Raw genomic sequence first — 17,500 nt, forward strand, 5'->3', positions numbered from 1 at the left:
AATCCTTTTATGTAAGGTAAAACTTCTGTTTTTTTTTTTTTTTAGGTGCAACACCCCCTTTTTAAAAAAAATGGTGTAGCACCACCCCCTAGGTCTCGGGTGCCTAGGCGGTCGAGAATGAATGGCAACGCAATGCCTCCTGGGATACCTAAGTCAGGCATCCCTGGAGGCTCTCAGGTGCTCCTTCTGTGCATGCCTGAGTATCTCGGGCATGCCCAGAAGGAGCCTTTTTGCTCAAAGAGAAAATTTTGCCAATCTCACGCATCCTAAAATACCTTAAAATATATTTAATGGTTCATAATTTTTGGTACTAAATACCTGCTTGGAGTTGAGCTTTAAATCAACTTAGAAGTGGCCCTCACCTTCAGCTCTCGGCTTAGTTTGGTCAGCCTCTTGAACAGACCTTGTGCTGTATTTTCCATAATCTCAGTCTGCAGTGTTAGGAACCGCCCAGACTTCCAGTCACCCCAGTTCTGTTCCCATTCTTTGGTGGCTTCCCAAATCAGCTGTAAAGAGTCCAGATCCTGCAAAGACAGAGGGAACACATCACCACAGCTCTTCTAAAGCACAGTTGCAGCTGGATTACATTTCATCTAAGTATTATAGTACATTTTATACCATTAGGGTTTTTTGCACCTAAATTAAATCAGTAATCTTTTCTAGAAAGTACAGACAGCTATTTAGCAGTTTTACATTTGGGCTACCATGAGAATGTCAATGATACAGACAAACTTGACCCCTTCCTCTTGTTCTTTTCTCCCACCTTTTCTAGGGCCTGGATGTCCTTTGAACCCGGTTGTTCTATCTTGAACATACTGAGTCCAGTGCGAATAGTATTTTCCTCCTCTTTTAAGGTGTTCATCATTTGTCGGAACATGGCTATTTGTTCTAGAGCTGGATCACATCCCACTAAGCTGGAGAAAGGACCTGCAGAAAAGACAGATGTGTAATTAGGAATATGGCATTTGCAATCTTAAGCACAGTGAGGACTGTGGAGGTCCACTGACTCAGTGTAACTCATCAGACAAGCTTCTTGTTTCCAATGATAATAGTGCACAACCCAGAAATTTTTTTAAGGCTGGGTGGGAACAAACTGTAGGGTGGGTGGCAGCCCCTGTATTGTGACCCAACTTATCAGTACCCACCCAAAAACACCCGGGTGGTTGCTGAAAAGTGCTGGGTAGTGCACCCAGCTAAAAAGAAGCTAGGTAGAACACTGTAATGGAACATGACGAGATGCAACCATGATGTTTTTTTCCTTTATGTAGTAGCTTGTAGTAGCTTTGGCTTTGCACAGTGGAGTGACAAACTGGTGAGCTGCAACATTTCTGAAATATTCCGAATCTAATAATGAGGATTTATCCAGTTTGTGAAATGCACTATATAGGAACCCCTTCAAATGATTAGGTTTTTTCAAGTACTTGAAGGAGTACTGCTATTTCTACAACATTAAATAAGTTTTAGACAATTTCAGACCTCCAGCCTTTTGGTCACAGTTGGGGGAAGGCTATTTCCTGTTCCAGCATGACTGTGGCCGTGTGAACAAACTCAGATGTATAAAGACATGGTGTGATGAGCTTGGAATGGGCAAACTCAAATGTCCTGCACAGAGCCCTGACCTTGACATCTTCAGGATGAATTAGAATGGAGACCATTAAATACTGAAATGTTACCTTTTAGAAGTCATTTGTAGCTGGGTCTTACCTCTTCCAGCAAACTCCTCCAGCAGGGAGCGTGATTTCTTCTTGAACTCCTCGGCAGTATGAATGAGACCGGTCTTGAACTTCTCCTTGGATTTCTTCAGCATGGTCTCGCTGTCGATAAGACTCTGCTGGAAGGACAGCCATGCCTTGTTCAGGGAGTCCAGCGTCTGAAGCACCTGAGCCAATCAGAAATGACCATTGTGAGCATGATGAATCTTAAATGTTTAATTTTCAGAATTGCAAAAACTTCCAATTGTAATCTCTATGTTTGCCCTTTATACTGGCTGTTGTAACTGAAAGCTCAATTTCATTCTTTAGTCACATTTACTCCTTACCTTTTATAGTGTGATGAGAATTGTTCTCTTGTGTATGCACAACAGCAGGGATTTGTGATTGAGTACTAGCCTGAAAACTGTTCTGATTGGCTTGCTTGGCCTAACAAAGTAGAAATTCTGGGTAAAGGGAACATATATAGGGGACCTCTCATATATGTCACAGCCCAATGCAAGAGTTCTAAGGCTGCAACTGTCGCAGACAGCTTTTGGAGCAGATTATAAAGGAATTATTATTTTTAGGCCCTATGTGACAAGCTTTGGGCTTGTATCAATAGAATCAGTTTATAACATAACTACACTCACCTACCCTCCAGGGATGTGACATTCAAAAGTTCCCTCACAGACACCTTGCCTGGTCTTCCCTTCAGTTTGGGATCTTCGAGCAGCTGTATATTTTACTGTTGGTCATGACCTGTTAAACTCTCCAAGACTTACAGAAGATACACTGTCATGGATAAACCTGGGTGACCCAGTGAACCTAGAATGGATTTGGTCAAGGATTGAAAACTTTTGCCATATACCAGGAAATGATTTTATATAATTCATTCTACGTTTGCTGGATCACTCAGGTTTTCCTTTGATAGTCTATTATCTTCAGCTTTGGAGAGCTATAATAAATCAAACCCATTGGGTATGTTTCCATAACACTTTCTCAGTAAACAGGTTCACTGAGATTGAAAAAGTTTTTCTTTTGCCAGGAGAAGGAGACTTGCACAGCAGGCTTTTGGAAAGAGAGGCACTGTGGCTTTTTACTTTTAGTATAGGATCCCACAAGGCTTAAATCACAGGATTTAAGCAGGATGTAAGTTAACATTTTAAATAGGCAAATAATGATTGTTTTAAAACTTCATATTCGTTCTCTTGGTTTTCAAGGGTTTCTTACACATTTTTTTGGTTGTGTTTTAATGTGTTGCATTTTTGTAAATAGCTGTGGTCTATTGTATACTGAGGTCACTTAGGCTATGTTTACACTGGCCATTAAGTTGCAGTGCAATTACTGCTTCCTCATTCCAGGAACCACTGCCTCTTGGGAGATGCCGCATGTTGCCGGCAGCAGCTCCATGGGGAATGAACAGGGATGGCAGTGAGCAGCACTACTACCACTCACTGCTGCCATCTGTCTAATGTGCAGACACTGGTTCTTTAACATCCAGTGCTGCAATGAGAAGGTTCAAGCAGCTGGCAGGGTGCCAGTCATAGGAAGCCACGTGGAAAGATCCCAAAGCAGGTCTGCACCTTCTCTTAGGCTGAAATGTATAAACAACTGTTACTTTTAAAAACAACATGGATTCAGGAGCACTGCAACTAGTTGTTGAATCATGCTCCAAGTCATACATGTCAAGAACATATATTGGATAGATTGGATATATGGGAATACTTACTGACTCCTCCACAGCAACTTCGTACTTCTTCAGAATTTCAAACTGGTCATGAATAGGCATGATCTGACTCTCCACCTTGGACAGCTCACTCTGAAGGGTGTCATACAAGGTCAGGCTTTGTGCTAGTTCTTCCAGGGTCTGCGGAGACCTCATCACTCTGCAGGACATATGTAGGAAATGGAATCAGAATGCTAGAAGTGACATACATATAAACCTAGAACCACGTCTACCAAAAGTCCCTTCTCTACACATGGTATGAGGACAGGCTCCTGGGAGTCATGTGGAGAGAGACAGCAAAGGACAAAAAATAGATGGAGGTGGGTAGACCAATAGACTGAATCTCAACACTGCTTGGGGTTTCAGTACAGAAGAGGCACTATGTTAAAAAAGGACATTAGAAGCTCACTTGATTCCTGGCAGATAAACAGTATTTTTTCTGAAATTGCAGCATTTTAAAGGGACAAATTATAGGCAAATGTGCTGTTTTGCGGAGCTGCATCAAATATAAGTTTTGTTTTGCCTTGACATTCACTTAAAATGGTAACCTAAAGAGAAGACAAGATGATAGCAAAAAACATTGCAACATATGCAAGAAAGGCAGACAGTGTACCCTCACCGTTCTGCATTGTCACGTAGATACGCGTGCAGTTCCATCAGTTTTTCGGTGGCCATGTGTCTCAGTAAGCCAGTGAACTTGTTCTGCCACTCATTGCAGTGTTGGACCAAAGCGAACTTGAGTTGGCTGCAGTCCAACATGACAAACTGGATGTTCTGTACGGTCTCCTGCTTCTGAACATTGTTTGCCAGCTCTGTGTACCTTGAAATTGGTTGTAATGAAGAAAAGATGATAAAAACAAAGTGATTGGAAGCCTTTTGGGTGTACAAGGTTGGATAAGGGGGCAGGTCACAGTCCTCACATGTGAATATATTTGGACAGGGAGGGAATATAAAATTCTTACCGAGCAATGTCAGCATCAAACGCAGACACCATGGGGTTGAGGCGTTGGTAGCGGCGAATTAAAGTGTCTTTCTGTGGCTCCCAGATCATTCGGAAGGAGTCCCATGTCTTCAGGTAGGCCTGGAGCAGGGTGGCATTTGCAGCCAGTCCTCCACTGATCAGAGCTTGGATCTTCTTGATTTCTTCATCACGCTCTGTAAGTGAAGACATCTTAATCTATGAAATATAACTTTAAATTACTCAGTTTTTAAACTTTTTTAAGCATTTTTTATGCTCTGGCCCCAATTATATTTTAAAGGTATTTGTAAATTTCATATTGACCTCTTTAATTCTGCATCTATCATGCTCCAAAAAAAAGCATACATGTCAAGTTCATTAACTGAACTGAATAGCAGGGAAACCAGAAGGCCAAGTCTTACACGAAGATAGCAGCTCAAAATTTGGGTGAGGTGGAGGAATTTAAAGCTGATGGAGGAATGTGGGGGCTTTTGGCAGCAAATTTCCAGTAACTAATGTGAATTGCAATTGTTGGGTTTCCTTACCTAGGATGTTGTGTATGGGATCCCGCATAGACTTCCTCTTGGTCAGGATATCTGGGAGACGTTTAAAACTGGAAACCGCAATGAGAATTTCAGAACAGACACTGTTCACAATGTTGGCTAGCTGCAACAGAGTGGGTGAGAACTCCACCTAGAACAGAAAGTCAAACTTAAAATCAAAGAATATCATAAATCAGACTGTTCAGCCAAAACTAATTCAGTTTTAGGTTGACACTGATAGGCTGAATGGCAACTGAACCTTTAGTTTAACCACCTGAGCGTTACACTGAGGTCTAGATTTCTGTACCAAAAGTGATCCACTGTTTTTCATGAAATTTTTTTTTTTAATTGTAGGCCGGACGGCTTCTCGTTTCACAGATCATCCGGCGCTGGACGAAGAAGGACGTGGACGATCAGCGGGACCAGGTAAGATGCCGGCCAGTATCTTGTGTTCCTCCGGCCGGTATCTTGTGTTCCGCCGACCGGGCGGCGGAACACAAGATGCCGGGCAGCGGAACACAAGATACCGGCCGGCATCTTACCGGTCCCACTGGCCCCCGACGCTGGAGGGAGATCGACAGACGACGATGGACGGAGGACGACGCTGGAATAGGAAAACGACGCTGGAATAGGAAAACGACGCTGGATGTGCACAGCGGGACCATGGAGGTAAGGATGTGACAAAAATAAGGGCTTAACCATCCTAGCCATTTTTTTTTGCCCGTACGAAGGTCGGGCTTAACGGCTAGGTGGTTAATACATTTCAGGTGCATCAAAACAAGAACTGTTAAATATCTCACATTAAATCATCTTTATAAAAAATAAAAAAACATTTTCAACAAATCTCTGAGTAGAAACACTTGCCTCAGCAATGGAGCCAGGAACATCATTCTGTAGTACCACCATCACTCGGAAAAGAGGGCTTGGGGTTGTTTTGCTGTCTCCATTGATGGCCTTAGACAGTTCTTGAAGGGACCACTTGATGTTGAGTCTGAAGGCCTCTTCCACCAGACGATCTATTTTCTCTGTGTACTGCACCCAGTGCTGCTGGACCTACCGGGAAAACCAAAGATTCAGATAACAAAATAATATTTATTTAGACTCTGGTCAATTGCAATAGTATTCTAATTATTTCTCAACAACTTAATGACACAGAATTGACAGAATTGAAAAAAAAACTCAAGCTCAGTAAGCGAACTCTGGTTATTATTAACTCAGATGGCAAAAAAGCCCATATAAACTTTTTTGTTTCAGAGCTCTCCAGTCAGCCACAAGCTTGAGATTTGCTGATAGCTATAGGTCTGATATAGCAGGGGGGGTGGGACCTCTGTAGAGATACCACAGAATTTACACAGAAAGTAAGGGTCCTGCTCTGCAGCATGCATCCTTTCCTTGCAAAGAACTGTTGCAGCTACTGAGCCTCCATTGCATGAAAGCCTTCTTCTGGATTATCTCTCTGCATGAAATGAAAGTAAATCCTTGTGTTCAGTAAACTGAGAATCCTAATTTACCTCGGTTCCATCTGCCTTGAAAACCTCGTAAGTGGTCCTCATGAGAGAGCAAATCTCCTCATGGAGGTTCTGCAGGCGACTCTGTACGGCTCGACGATGTTCCTCCTGTGCTTCTTGGAACTCCATATCGCGGAAGACGCGGTTTCCGTCAATGTGGAACAACAGAGACTCACTAATCGTCTGAGCGCACCGCGAGATGTTCAGGTTCGAGGCCTTATAGTTGTCTACAATTTGTTGGATCTGAAAAGAGAGAATAGTAGAAAGTAGTCTGAGTGCTTTTTGACTTGGGACTCAAAACTTGAAGATTTGGTGTTATATGGATCATCAACAAATGGCAATTGTCTTGTCTGAGAGGCTGAACCCAGAACTACGCCTGAACGGAGGACCAGATGGCAGATAGCAGCATGGATAAGATATCTGTAAGCTTCATACTTAGAACTCGCAGTTCTTTCGGTCTGCACACATGACTCCCAATAACTGTGTCAAGCAATCAGTTATGTAATGTTAAAGTTGCTTATACATGGCTCCAACTCATGATGTACTTGAGCTGGAAATCGCTCTGAGCATGCTCACCTTGCTTGCATGTAGCAGGCAATCATTGATGAAGGCGCTTGATGCTCCCTTGGATGACCAGTGCAGCTTCGTAAGACCAGGTTGGATCTTCTTATCTAAGAAACGGATTCTTTCTCTGAACAGGCCACGTTCCTCTGTGGAGAGAGCTGCTATGATCCTGAAGCATGAATGAAAAAAGGCAGTAAGTTGAAAGCTGATGAATAAATCTCATCAACTAATAAAATCACCAGTAGTTGGGTCTCTGCATGTCTATTTGCAATGGCTGGTAAGATGGGCCAGCAAGGGGATGTACATAGCTCCCCTAGTACTCTTCTCAAGATTTATACAAATAATAAAATGCTTTGATGGGTGGGTCTGGAGGAGAGGTCATTCCTAGGTAGATCATATTTGAATGCAGACTGCCCTAGATGTTGCCCACATATAGAACTGAGCCTTGATGATTGATGTGAAAAGCTCACAGTATGCAGGTAAAGCAGAGTAAGCAATTTCAGTACAACAGAGGACAACTGGAAAATGTACAACTGCATAAAACTGATGGAAAGGCAGGAGGGAAGATTTAGGAAGTTGTACATACCCACCTTCCATTCCCTCCAACTATCACCTGACTTCCACCCCCTCTTCTGCAAAGCCAAATACCTTCTATGTCCTGGAATGGAGTTGCATGTCACCTAATGTTCTCCATTAGTAGCACTGGTCGCTTCTCAGCCTTTTGGCCAAGATCATGTGTATCTATTCTCATCAGTGTTTCAAGAGAGGGAACTACCCTGCCATCCTTGCACCAGAGGATGGGGGTGGTAAAGTACCAGAAGACTAATTGCAGGACCAGACACACCTGTAATAGTGGTGGACCCAGGCCGTACCCCACTAGAAAGGGAAAGATGGAGGAGAGAGGGAGCATCCAGATGGACCAAAACTCACTGGCAGGGATGGAGAACCCGACAATATAGCCTAGGGCTGGGAACACCGAAATTGCTTTTATCCATCTACCTGGTGTCCCAATAGGCCTCAATGGGCCTGGTCATTGCATCATAGATTTCTATGCACTACCTGAAATCCCTTTCACTGTATTTAGCACCATACCTCTTTTTAGAGCTAGCAGGTGGTCAGTTTCAATGGGCAAATTTAAAAACCTTGCCCAGTGTGTTATGCACTAAGCACTGATTTATTGATCTTTGTTGATTGATTGTCACATAACATCACATTACCTGTCCCTTCATGCAAACATTTTTTATGTTAGGGTTTTAGTTCCACATCAAAGCTCAATTAAATTACCAGTTTAAATCAACTAAATCCATTTCAGGTGCATTCATCAAGTTCAGAAAGTCTTGCAGTTCAATGTCTCGTGAGAAGGACCCTTGCTCTCTGAATGGAAGCAGTGGCCACTTTGTACAGGTCCAACACCCCCCCCCCCCACTCTGTTCAGCTCTGCAGAGTCAGATTTAGAGTTCTTCAACCATCAGGGGGTATGAAATTCGCTGTTTACAAAGCTATGGGTCTGACTCAGCAGTGGGTATATTAGACCTCAGCGGAAAGAATCCAATTACTTTTGTAACATGCTGGCAAGTGACAGGCTTTTTTTAGTGGCTGCTTTGTGGCAAATTGTATGATGCCATTTCTTTTGATGCATCTGGAATGTATTAGGCTGATATAAAATGAAAGTCACTAGACAACAGACAGCTACTATTGTTTACTATGATTGGTATGAGTCCTTCCTTACAAAGAACAGCGATGACTGTACAACACACGTTCTTTCCTAATGACATTGTAAATAATTACTAATGGTTGTTTCTGGGACAGTTCTCAGTGTCTGTGCTAGGCTTTAGCCTGTGTAACTTAAAGTTAACTAAACTTTAACAACCTAAGTTCCTCTTTTGAAATTATTCGATCCAGCAGGTCATTTTTGCAGAAAGTACCAAGCAATGTCCTGTCTCCTACCTGCCTGATGCATGTGCAGCCCAGCTTTGGTTGCCAGAGTACCCGGCAATCCCAGCTTTCCCTGTACTTGCCCAGACTGAATAAACTTCTGCACTCCCGTGTGGGAGTTATGTCAACCCAGCTCAGCCAATGAAAATGGCTGATGATCACAAGGAGGAAGTAAGACGATGCTGCCACCCTGCGATGGAACAGGGATAAGTGATCGTAATGGGTTTAATTCCAATTTAGTGTGCATGACTACAATGCTGAAGGCGTCTCCCTCTGTGGTGGACCATCTGCCCCAATTCTGCCTCTCCTTTGCTAATTTCTACCATTATTTTAAATACATCCTCCCTGTATATAGTTTTTGATCTACCTGTATATACGAAAAGAGCCTTAACCTCCACCAATCGGATGTCAGTTTATATTCTTCTTTAATGTGTATGCAAACACTAACAATGGACTTCTCCTTATTCTTCTTCTATCTGGTAAATATACTATTCAAAAATGTCTGTTCAGTCTGCTCAATAGATTCCTTTCTGCCCTTTCTACCTGTGACCAATGGTCTTTGTCCTTTGTAACACATCAGCCATGAAGTAAGCAGGCTGACATCTAGTGTTCAAGAATTCATGTATTCATATATTTCTCACAAATCCAGTGATCTCCCCGGCCCCTTTTAGCGGGGCGGCCCACCCAGCACTTTTCAGTAACCACCTGGGTGTTTTTGGGTGGTACTGAGATGTTGGGTCACAATACAGGGGCCACCACTAGCCTACAGCTTCTCTCCACCCGGCTTGAAAAACTTTCTGGGTTTAACACTGAAATCAACAGCTATTTGTTCTGTACTTTTAGTGTATTTAGAGAGATGAAATCTAGTGAGGAGTACAATTTTTTTGTTTTGTACACAATTGCAGTATATCTCTCCTGAAAACCTTTTACAGTACTGTACTGTTATCATTTGCCTTCTATTATTATATAGCGCCGACATATTATGCAGCGCTGTACAAAGTCCGTAGTCATGTCACTAGCTGTCTATCAAAGGGGCTCACAATCTAATGTCCCTACCATTGTCATATGTCATTAACACAGTCTAGGGTCAATTTTGGGGGGAAGCCAACTAACCTAACTGCATGTTTTTAGATTGTAGGAGAAAATCCACGCAGACACAAGAAGAACCTGCAAACTCCATGCAGATATTGTCCTGGCTGATATTCGAACCAGTGCCAGAGTGCTAACCACTGAGCCACTGTGCTTCTCCACTTGTAACTATCTCTTAGATTGTAAGCTCATTTGGATAGCATCCTCCTTACCACCTGTATTGGTGTTTGGATTTTATGTAAAGTTATAATGTGCATTTTATTTTACAGTGCAGCATTATATGTTGTCGCTTTGTAGATAAAAGATAACAAGAAATGTAAAACAGCCCTCCGTCCTATGTAGGGTGAGCCATTAAATAGCTATGAATACCACGGACCGTTGCATTACTGACTCTGATTCTCTCATGTAAAGACTTGAGTGGAATGCTATTGCACATGTGCTGACTTAAATGTAGACCCAGGCCCTATACAGAACAAATTGAACCGGGTGATCTTTTGGGTAAGTGCTTGAGCAGTAATATGCCGCCTGAGTGCTTACATAGAAGGACCAGAGTCATGGATGCAGCAAGTCGTGGAAAAAATAACTACCTAATGGTATATCCCAAGTAAGGACTGGCTTTTATCTTGTGTACATTGCTGTAAAAATACAGGAACCCCAATTGTATCTCCCTAATAGTTATGTATCTGAATTGAATGCTGGGAAATCTTTACCAACATTTGAGTAGTAAGCTGGCATCTAATATGCGTTGCCTATTCTACATGAAAAAGCCACCGGGCAACATGGTGGCTACGTGGTGAGCACTCTGGTCTTTGCAGTGCTGGGTTAAGGTTCGAACCTCGGCCAGGACACTATCTGCATGGAGTTTGCAGGTTCTCTCCATATTTGTGTGGGTTTCCTCCAGGTACTCCAGTTTTCCACATTCCAAAAACATGCAGGTAATTTTGGGTAATTGGCTTCCCCCTAAAACTGACCTTAGACTGGATTAAAGACATATGACTATGGTAGGGACATTAGATTGTGAGTGACATGACTCTGGACTTTGTACAACGCTGTGTAATATGTTGGTGCTATATAACTGTATACTGTATAATATTAATAACAATGTATTAAGCTGTCTAAAAATGATCAGCTCTGTCCACAAGATGGCGATGCAAGACTGCTCACCTGTTATAGGCGCGAACCACCAGGAGAACATTTTCTCGCAGGTTTCGGAGGTCCTCCTGCCGCTGGTAAATGTCCACTACATAATGGGGGATCTCAAACTGTAGCCTCTCCCAGTAATGGATCTCCACAAACAACTTCAGCACATTCCTGTAAAAAGGAAACAAAGGTTAAAAGAAGATCCGTAACACACCCAGGACCCCAATTCCAATCTCGTACTTACTTATCAAAGTTCACATCAAGCATTCCGACCTTCTCGTGGCTGCGCACCATGAGCGGGATGTCCAGGCGTTTCATGGCTTGCTTGTCCACTGACTGAGACCATTCCGAGAAGATCTTCCTCACCAGCTCGTCTAGTTTCTGTGCCAGCTGCTGGTATTCCTGAATAATCTCCTCGCCTGCACCGATGCATGGCATGAAATGGCAACTGGCCAGGCACTACATGGTAAAGGCCATGAGAGGTCAGAGGTCAAAAGTGACAACAAGGACAGTGAGTTGCATGCAGGAGCCTGCACTGGTTTACTGCTCTCATCCGACCTCTTTGTCAGTTACATTTGTTTTTTAAATCAGGATTCATGCATATTAAGGAAATGAGCACCGTATGTGACCGTATTCTCCCCATATATTTTTTTTAGGCAGGTGGGAAGAAGCTGTAGGCAGGTGGCTGCTATATATTCTACAGAATATGAAGAAAACATTGAGCAGCACGGTCTTTGCAGCGCTGGGTCCTAGGTTCAAATCTCACCCAGGACACTATCTGCATGGAGTTTGCAGGTTCCCCCCATGTTTATGTGGGTTTTCTCCTTGTACTCCAGTTTCCTCCCAGATTCTAAAAACATGCAGTTAGGTTATTTGGCTTCCACCCAAAATTGACCTTGAACTGTATTAATGACATAGGGTTATGGTAGGGACATTAGATTGTGAGCTCCTTTAAGAGACAGCTAGTGACATGACTGTGGACTTTGTACAGCTCTGAATAATATGTTGGCGCTATATATTACTATGTAATAATAATAACACTGGGACATTTACATAAGTCCCTGCAGCATACAAGCTCAATTCTTGTCAATAGGCACTAAAAGGTGTGAATCCAGACTGTTTTCGTTCAATATTATAGCTCTTACACATTCCATAGTGCTTCAGTGAGCATACTCAGTCACTAATAAACTCAAGCAGTGTCCCTGGTGGAACCTGAACCCGCAACCCCCAGTTCTCTGAGGCTTGGCTCATCCCTAAGCCCCTCTCCTACTCCTCTGTCCACATTTACTGTCCTCAATGAGATTCTCTTTGTTTGCTGGCTCTGATCCATGGAGTTTCTGGATTTGCATAGATCACCCGGCTCCCGCCTGGTCTCCACAGGGCGGACAGTAAAATGAGAGAATGTAATGAGAAGGACCACCAGGAACAGCATTGTGTGCGGTACAAGCAGAGTACACACAGAACACGTCGCTGGCTGCGGACTCTGGAGAGATCTGCTGTCAATGTCAATTTCATTTTACAAAGAGCCTATGCTAATCTCACTCGGGCCTGAGGATTCCGCTTGTATTATTAATACTGGGAAGTCTGCCGTATATTCTCTGGAACCATTGTATATGACAAACAGCGTGTGGGCTGCTGGGTTTTACATGTGCTCTTGCACTCCCATTGGCTTGCAATTAAACATGCACATTTCCCCCCATGCATTTTATTAAAACTTGAATGTGCAGAAAAATACCTGTTGATCTGTGAGAAACCCAGTGTTCCCCTAACTTCCTGTTTGAGATGGCAATGGTGCATTTGTTGCACTGAAATCCCAAACAGTGTTGCCAGTCCTACCCCCACATTTCCTCCATTACTCAGGTATACATTGACTTCTTTCCCATGTTGCTGCTTTGATACAAAAAGTGTGGGGTTTTAGAGTGTCAGCTCCTCTGATGCAGAGATTGATGTGACTCTCTGTACAGCATTACGGAATAGGTCAGAGCTTTATAAAATTATATTAGAAGTGTGTGACTGTGGAGGGATATTGGATTGTACAGTTCCTTGTCAGAGGAATACAGTCAGTAGTTAAAATGTATCTATGAGGAGACTTTAGAATGTCAGCTTCTCTGGTGTAGAGATAGATCCTACTGTCTCAGTGTTCTCTGTACAGCACTGAGGTATATGTCAGAGCTAAATAAATGTATAATAATAGTGTGTGACTGTGGGGGGACATTAGAGTGTCAGCTCCTCTGTACAGAGACGAATAGGACTGGCTCAGTGTTCTCTGTACAGCACTGCGGTATATGTCAGAGCTATATAAATGTATAATAATAGTGTGTGACTGTGGGGGGACATTAGAGTGTCAGCTCCTCTGTACAGAGACTGATGGGACTGGCTTAGTGTTCCCTGTACAGCGCTACGGTATATGTCAGAGCTATATAAATGTATAAAAATAGTGTGTGACTGTGGGGGGACATTAGAGTGTCAGCTCCTCTCTACAAAGACTGATGGGACTGTCTCAGTGTTCTCTGTACAGCACTGCGGTGAATGTCAGAGCTATATACATGTATAATAATAGTGTGTAGCTGTGGGGGACATTAGAATGTCAGCTCCTCTCTACAGAGACTGATAGAACTGGTTCAGTGATCTCTGTACAGCACTGTGGTATTTATCAGAGCTATATAAATGTATAATGATAGTGTGCAACTTTAGGAGGGACATAAGAGTGTCAGCTTCTCTGTACAGAGACTAATATGAGCTCCTGACATACACTTGGCGCACCTGCATTGGCCGATCAATACGACGTTTTAGAGCCCGCGCCCAGTGTGCCTGGCCTGCGGAACGACACATGTGGGATGGCACGGTAGGAATTTTTCTGCCCAATTCTTTGTTGACCAGATCAAGCTCATTCTTAAACATTTCATACACTTGTACCGTCTTCTTGTCAAATGTTCGCTTGATGGCCTGGAGGAGAATAAACACAACAAAAGGTCAGTATTTTATTGTGTGTTATATTCATTAAAAACCTTTTAAATATTTTTCATTTTACATACAACTAGAATAAGTAGCCAAATCTGACTTGATATCAGCCTTCTGTACACCTTGTAATAAAGTAGTGAAACTGAGAGAAGGAAGGCAACAATGGCAGCCATTTAGGTGTGCTGTACAACAATGGCAGCCATTTGGGTGTGCTGTACACCGATGACAGCCAATAAGGTGTGCTGTACAACAATGGCAGCCATTTGGGTGTGTCCATTTCTGCCCAATGATGTTCTTGAGCAGTGTTTATCAACCAGGGTTCCGTGGAATCCTCTGACTTCTCCAGAGGTTGTTAGGGGTTCCTCGAGCAATTTGTACCTCTCAAGTGACACCAACTTTTGGGCTATCTGTAAGGGTGACATTCTTTCCCCTGGCCAGCAATGTAAGAGACATTCTTCAAACTGACCACCACACTAATGTACTGTGAGAAGGGGATCCCTAAAGACCTGAAAGTTTTTTCAATGGTTACTCTATGTTAAAAAGGTTGAGAAAGGCTGGTCCATCGCAGTTGAGAAAAATGAGTTCAGAAAATTGGGCTCTACAGTCAATTGTGTAAAATCAACAATGAAATGACAGAGATACAAATGCATGGACATATATGTATTATATGCTCTCTACCTGAGGTTTATTATTGCAGAGCTGCATGATAACATTTAAGTACAGGGTCCAGTTATATCAGGTAAATTTGTCATTTCAATTTTACCCAAATTTTCTGTAGGTACAGCAGGAGCTTATTGTCTTATTCTACATCCAGTTATAAATCTACAGTGCCTGAACTTCTTAGCATTCCTGCTGCCCTCTGAGCCCCCACACCCCTCATAGAAACTTTTGCAGCTCTCATTCTGTTAGTGGCACTTTACCTCTCTGGTTGACAAATGGTGGAAGACGTCCAGCTGTTCTACACCTTGCTCCACGCTCCTCACGGTCTCGAAGGCCGTCATGATTAGATTTTGCATCATCACCTCCAAATCCTTCACGCCGGCTCTAAATCTGTAGGGAGACAAGATGCGGAGGTAGAACTGATAACTATTGGGATGATTACATGGAACACAGTGCCAATGTAGAAAGTGAAATAAAGTGCTGAGCTTGTGATGGATGGTTTCTTGGAGTCACATCAGGAACGAGGTTGGGCAAGCAGAAAGCATTAGGTGGCAGGGGAGAACTGGAAAGGTGTATGACCTGATGACAGGTGCTTGGAGTAGTCATGAAAAGCTCAGAAGGGTGCAGAGTAATTAGAGAAATAAAGTAGTAAAAATATTGTTTGGTTGAGTATCTGGTATGCTCACAGAACGATGAAGACTTTATGAGTCAGAACAACAAGTGATACCATTAGATACAAACTCTAAGAAGTGCCTGTTGCTGGTGAATAATATCTAATTTTATGATACTCCAAAGTAGAGATAGGTAGCCTCCACTGGTACCAGTCAATAGGCCTGTAAGCAACCAAAGTGAATGCCACATTGTCAACCACAAACACCTACGGGTGCCCAAAAAGGCCAAAGATAAGGGTAGATGTCCATCTTGCAACAGTTACCAGAGGTCAAACCGGATTACCAGGATTTGCAGAACAGAAGAATGGCAACCACCTGGAATAGTTAGGATATGTTGAGTGTTGGATGGCGATGGTTGAAAGTAGTTGTTGGAGAGTGGTTGAGTGGTGGACCACAACTTTACCTAGTAGATGTGAGATGCTATGATGAGTAATATAGATCTGGGCATCTAAGTGAAGTGTTGTTTAGCTATGGACTGCACAGAGAAACTGAGAAAACTTTTTTAGAATTTTGGAAAGTTGGAAACTTTTTGATTTTTAATGGCAGCAAAAGAATGAGGAGAATACATAGCTACAGGGATTTGCTGAGTAACTGTGCTAAGTAAGCAAACCTGGAATGGATTTCTTCAAATAACCAAATCTATTCCAGGTGGATCCCTCAGCTTCACTGATGAATGTTTATCATCTCCAGCCCTGGAAAGCTTTATTAAATCAGGCCCATGGGGGAGAGTTTTGGTAACTGAGGGGGTGTGTTTATTTTCTGAAAAGAGTTAAAAACGGTGAGTTGCTGACCAGCTAAGGACAGTTGTTGAGTATGTAAGAAGAGTCGAGGGATAAATTTGAAGCCTGTAGGAATATTGTTAAGTAAGGAGTTATTGACTGAGAAACGAACCAGGTATATAAGTACATGGAAAGTGTTGGGTATTTTTTTAAGGAACACTTGAGAGTTCTTGAATAGCTGGGAGTTCTTGGGGAGTATTTGAGGTGACCAAAAAGTTAAGGGTATCTAGGGAGGGTTTCTAAAAAGGTACAAAGAATTATCCAGGAACCTGGGTAAGTTTTGGAGCACCAAAAAACTGCCACGATGTGTGGAGCAGAGATTCGGGAAACTCTATGTTATGTCTAGAGGTTGCCAGGAGCTCCTTGAACATTAAGCAATTTGGGCCTCTCAGTAAGTCTTCATAACTACTCAAAACTCCTCCACCTAGTCATTATTTTCTCCAGCTAATCAGATTATTATTTACTGTTTGGCTGATCAACAACTATTCCTGCCTAGTTATCTGTAGCTCATCAAGTTTTCTCCCCCACTAATCATCCTCTACCTCAGACTTTCTTGACCTTTTAAACATGGCAGGAACCTTGGGAGTGACACCAATAGTCCTGTTGGCTATCTGTAGGGGTGTCATATTTCCCAATGGCCAGCAATGAAAAAGGTATTCTTCCCAATGACCATGATGCTAACATACTGCGAGCTTCAGATACAGTGTTCTCCCCAGCCTCTTTTAGCTGGGTGTACCATTCAGCACTTTTCAGCAACCACCCGGCTTTTTTTGGGTGGTTACTGATGAGTTGGTCACAATACGGGTGCCACCACCCACCTACAATTTCTTCTCACCCAGCTTAAAAAAATGTCTGGGTTGAACACTGAGATATAGTAAATATAGCTGGGGTTCCCCTAAACCCTGAAAGCTATCTCAAGGTTTACGCATGTTAAAAAGGTCAAGGAAGGCTGAGGTAGAAGATGAGTAATAGGAGGGAATACCTGATCAGGTTGAGGTAGAGGATAATTAATGGAAGAGAATACCTGATGAGCTGCAGATAACTAGGTGGGGATAGTTGTTGAGCAGCCAATAATATTCTGGTTCCTGAGCTAACTAGGGGGAGGAGTTGATGAATAGCTATGAAGAATCACTGAGAGATTGCTAAGAATTGTTGAGCAGTCATGGACCATAGCTAAAAAGCTGAGAAGAATAGCCCTGCATGTCTGTTTTATTAGGTAGGTAGGTTTAATTACAGTGGTAGGTTGTACTAAACCATTGAACAGTAAAGCATAACT

The 17,500-nt window shown here is 42.7% G+C and overlaps 1 protein-coding gene across 1 annotated transcript in view; it reads right to left on the bottom strand.

Annotated features, from left to right (window-relative positions):
• Positions 1 to 17,500, bottom strand: part of DNAH2 (dynein axonemal heavy chain 2) — a 112,617-nt gene that overhangs the window by 52,673 nt on the left and 42,444 nt on the right. The window contains exons 12-25 of the mRNA XM_072399329.1: positions 15,035 to 15,164; positions 13,917 to 14,099; positions 11,398 to 11,612; positions 11,178 to 11,324; positions 7,002 to 7,158; positions 6,429 to 6,668; positions 5,782 to 5,970; positions 4,921 to 5,068; positions 4,380 to 4,572; positions 4,037 to 4,237; positions 3,421 to 3,577; positions 1,705 to 1,879; positions 764 to 927; positions 363 to 524 (exon numbers count right to left, since the gene is read on the bottom strand). Of these exons, the coding sequence (XP_072255430.1) occupies positions 363 to 524; positions 764 to 927; positions 1,705 to 1,879; positions 3,421 to 3,577; positions 4,037 to 4,237; positions 4,380 to 4,572; positions 4,921 to 5,068; positions 5,782 to 5,970; positions 6,429 to 6,668; positions 7,002 to 7,158; positions 11,178 to 11,324; positions 11,398 to 11,612; positions 13,917 to 14,099; positions 15,035 to 15,164 (2,461 nt within the window). The remainder of the gene's footprint in view (positions 1 to 362; positions 525 to 763; positions 928 to 1,704; positions 1,880 to 3,420; positions 3,578 to 4,036; positions 4,238 to 4,379; positions 4,573 to 4,920; positions 5,069 to 5,781; positions 5,971 to 6,428; positions 6,669 to 7,001; positions 7,159 to 11,177; positions 11,325 to 11,397; positions 11,613 to 13,916; positions 14,100 to 15,034; positions 15,165 to 17,500) is intronic.

This window comes from Pyxicephalus adspersus, chromosome 2, assembly GCF_032062135.1.
Source record: "Pyxicephalus adspersus chromosome 2, UCB_Pads_2.0, whole genome shotgun sequence".
NCBI classification, from domain to species: Eukaryota; Metazoa; Chordata; class Amphibia; order Anura; family Pyxicephalidae; genus Pyxicephalus; species Pyxicephalus adspersus.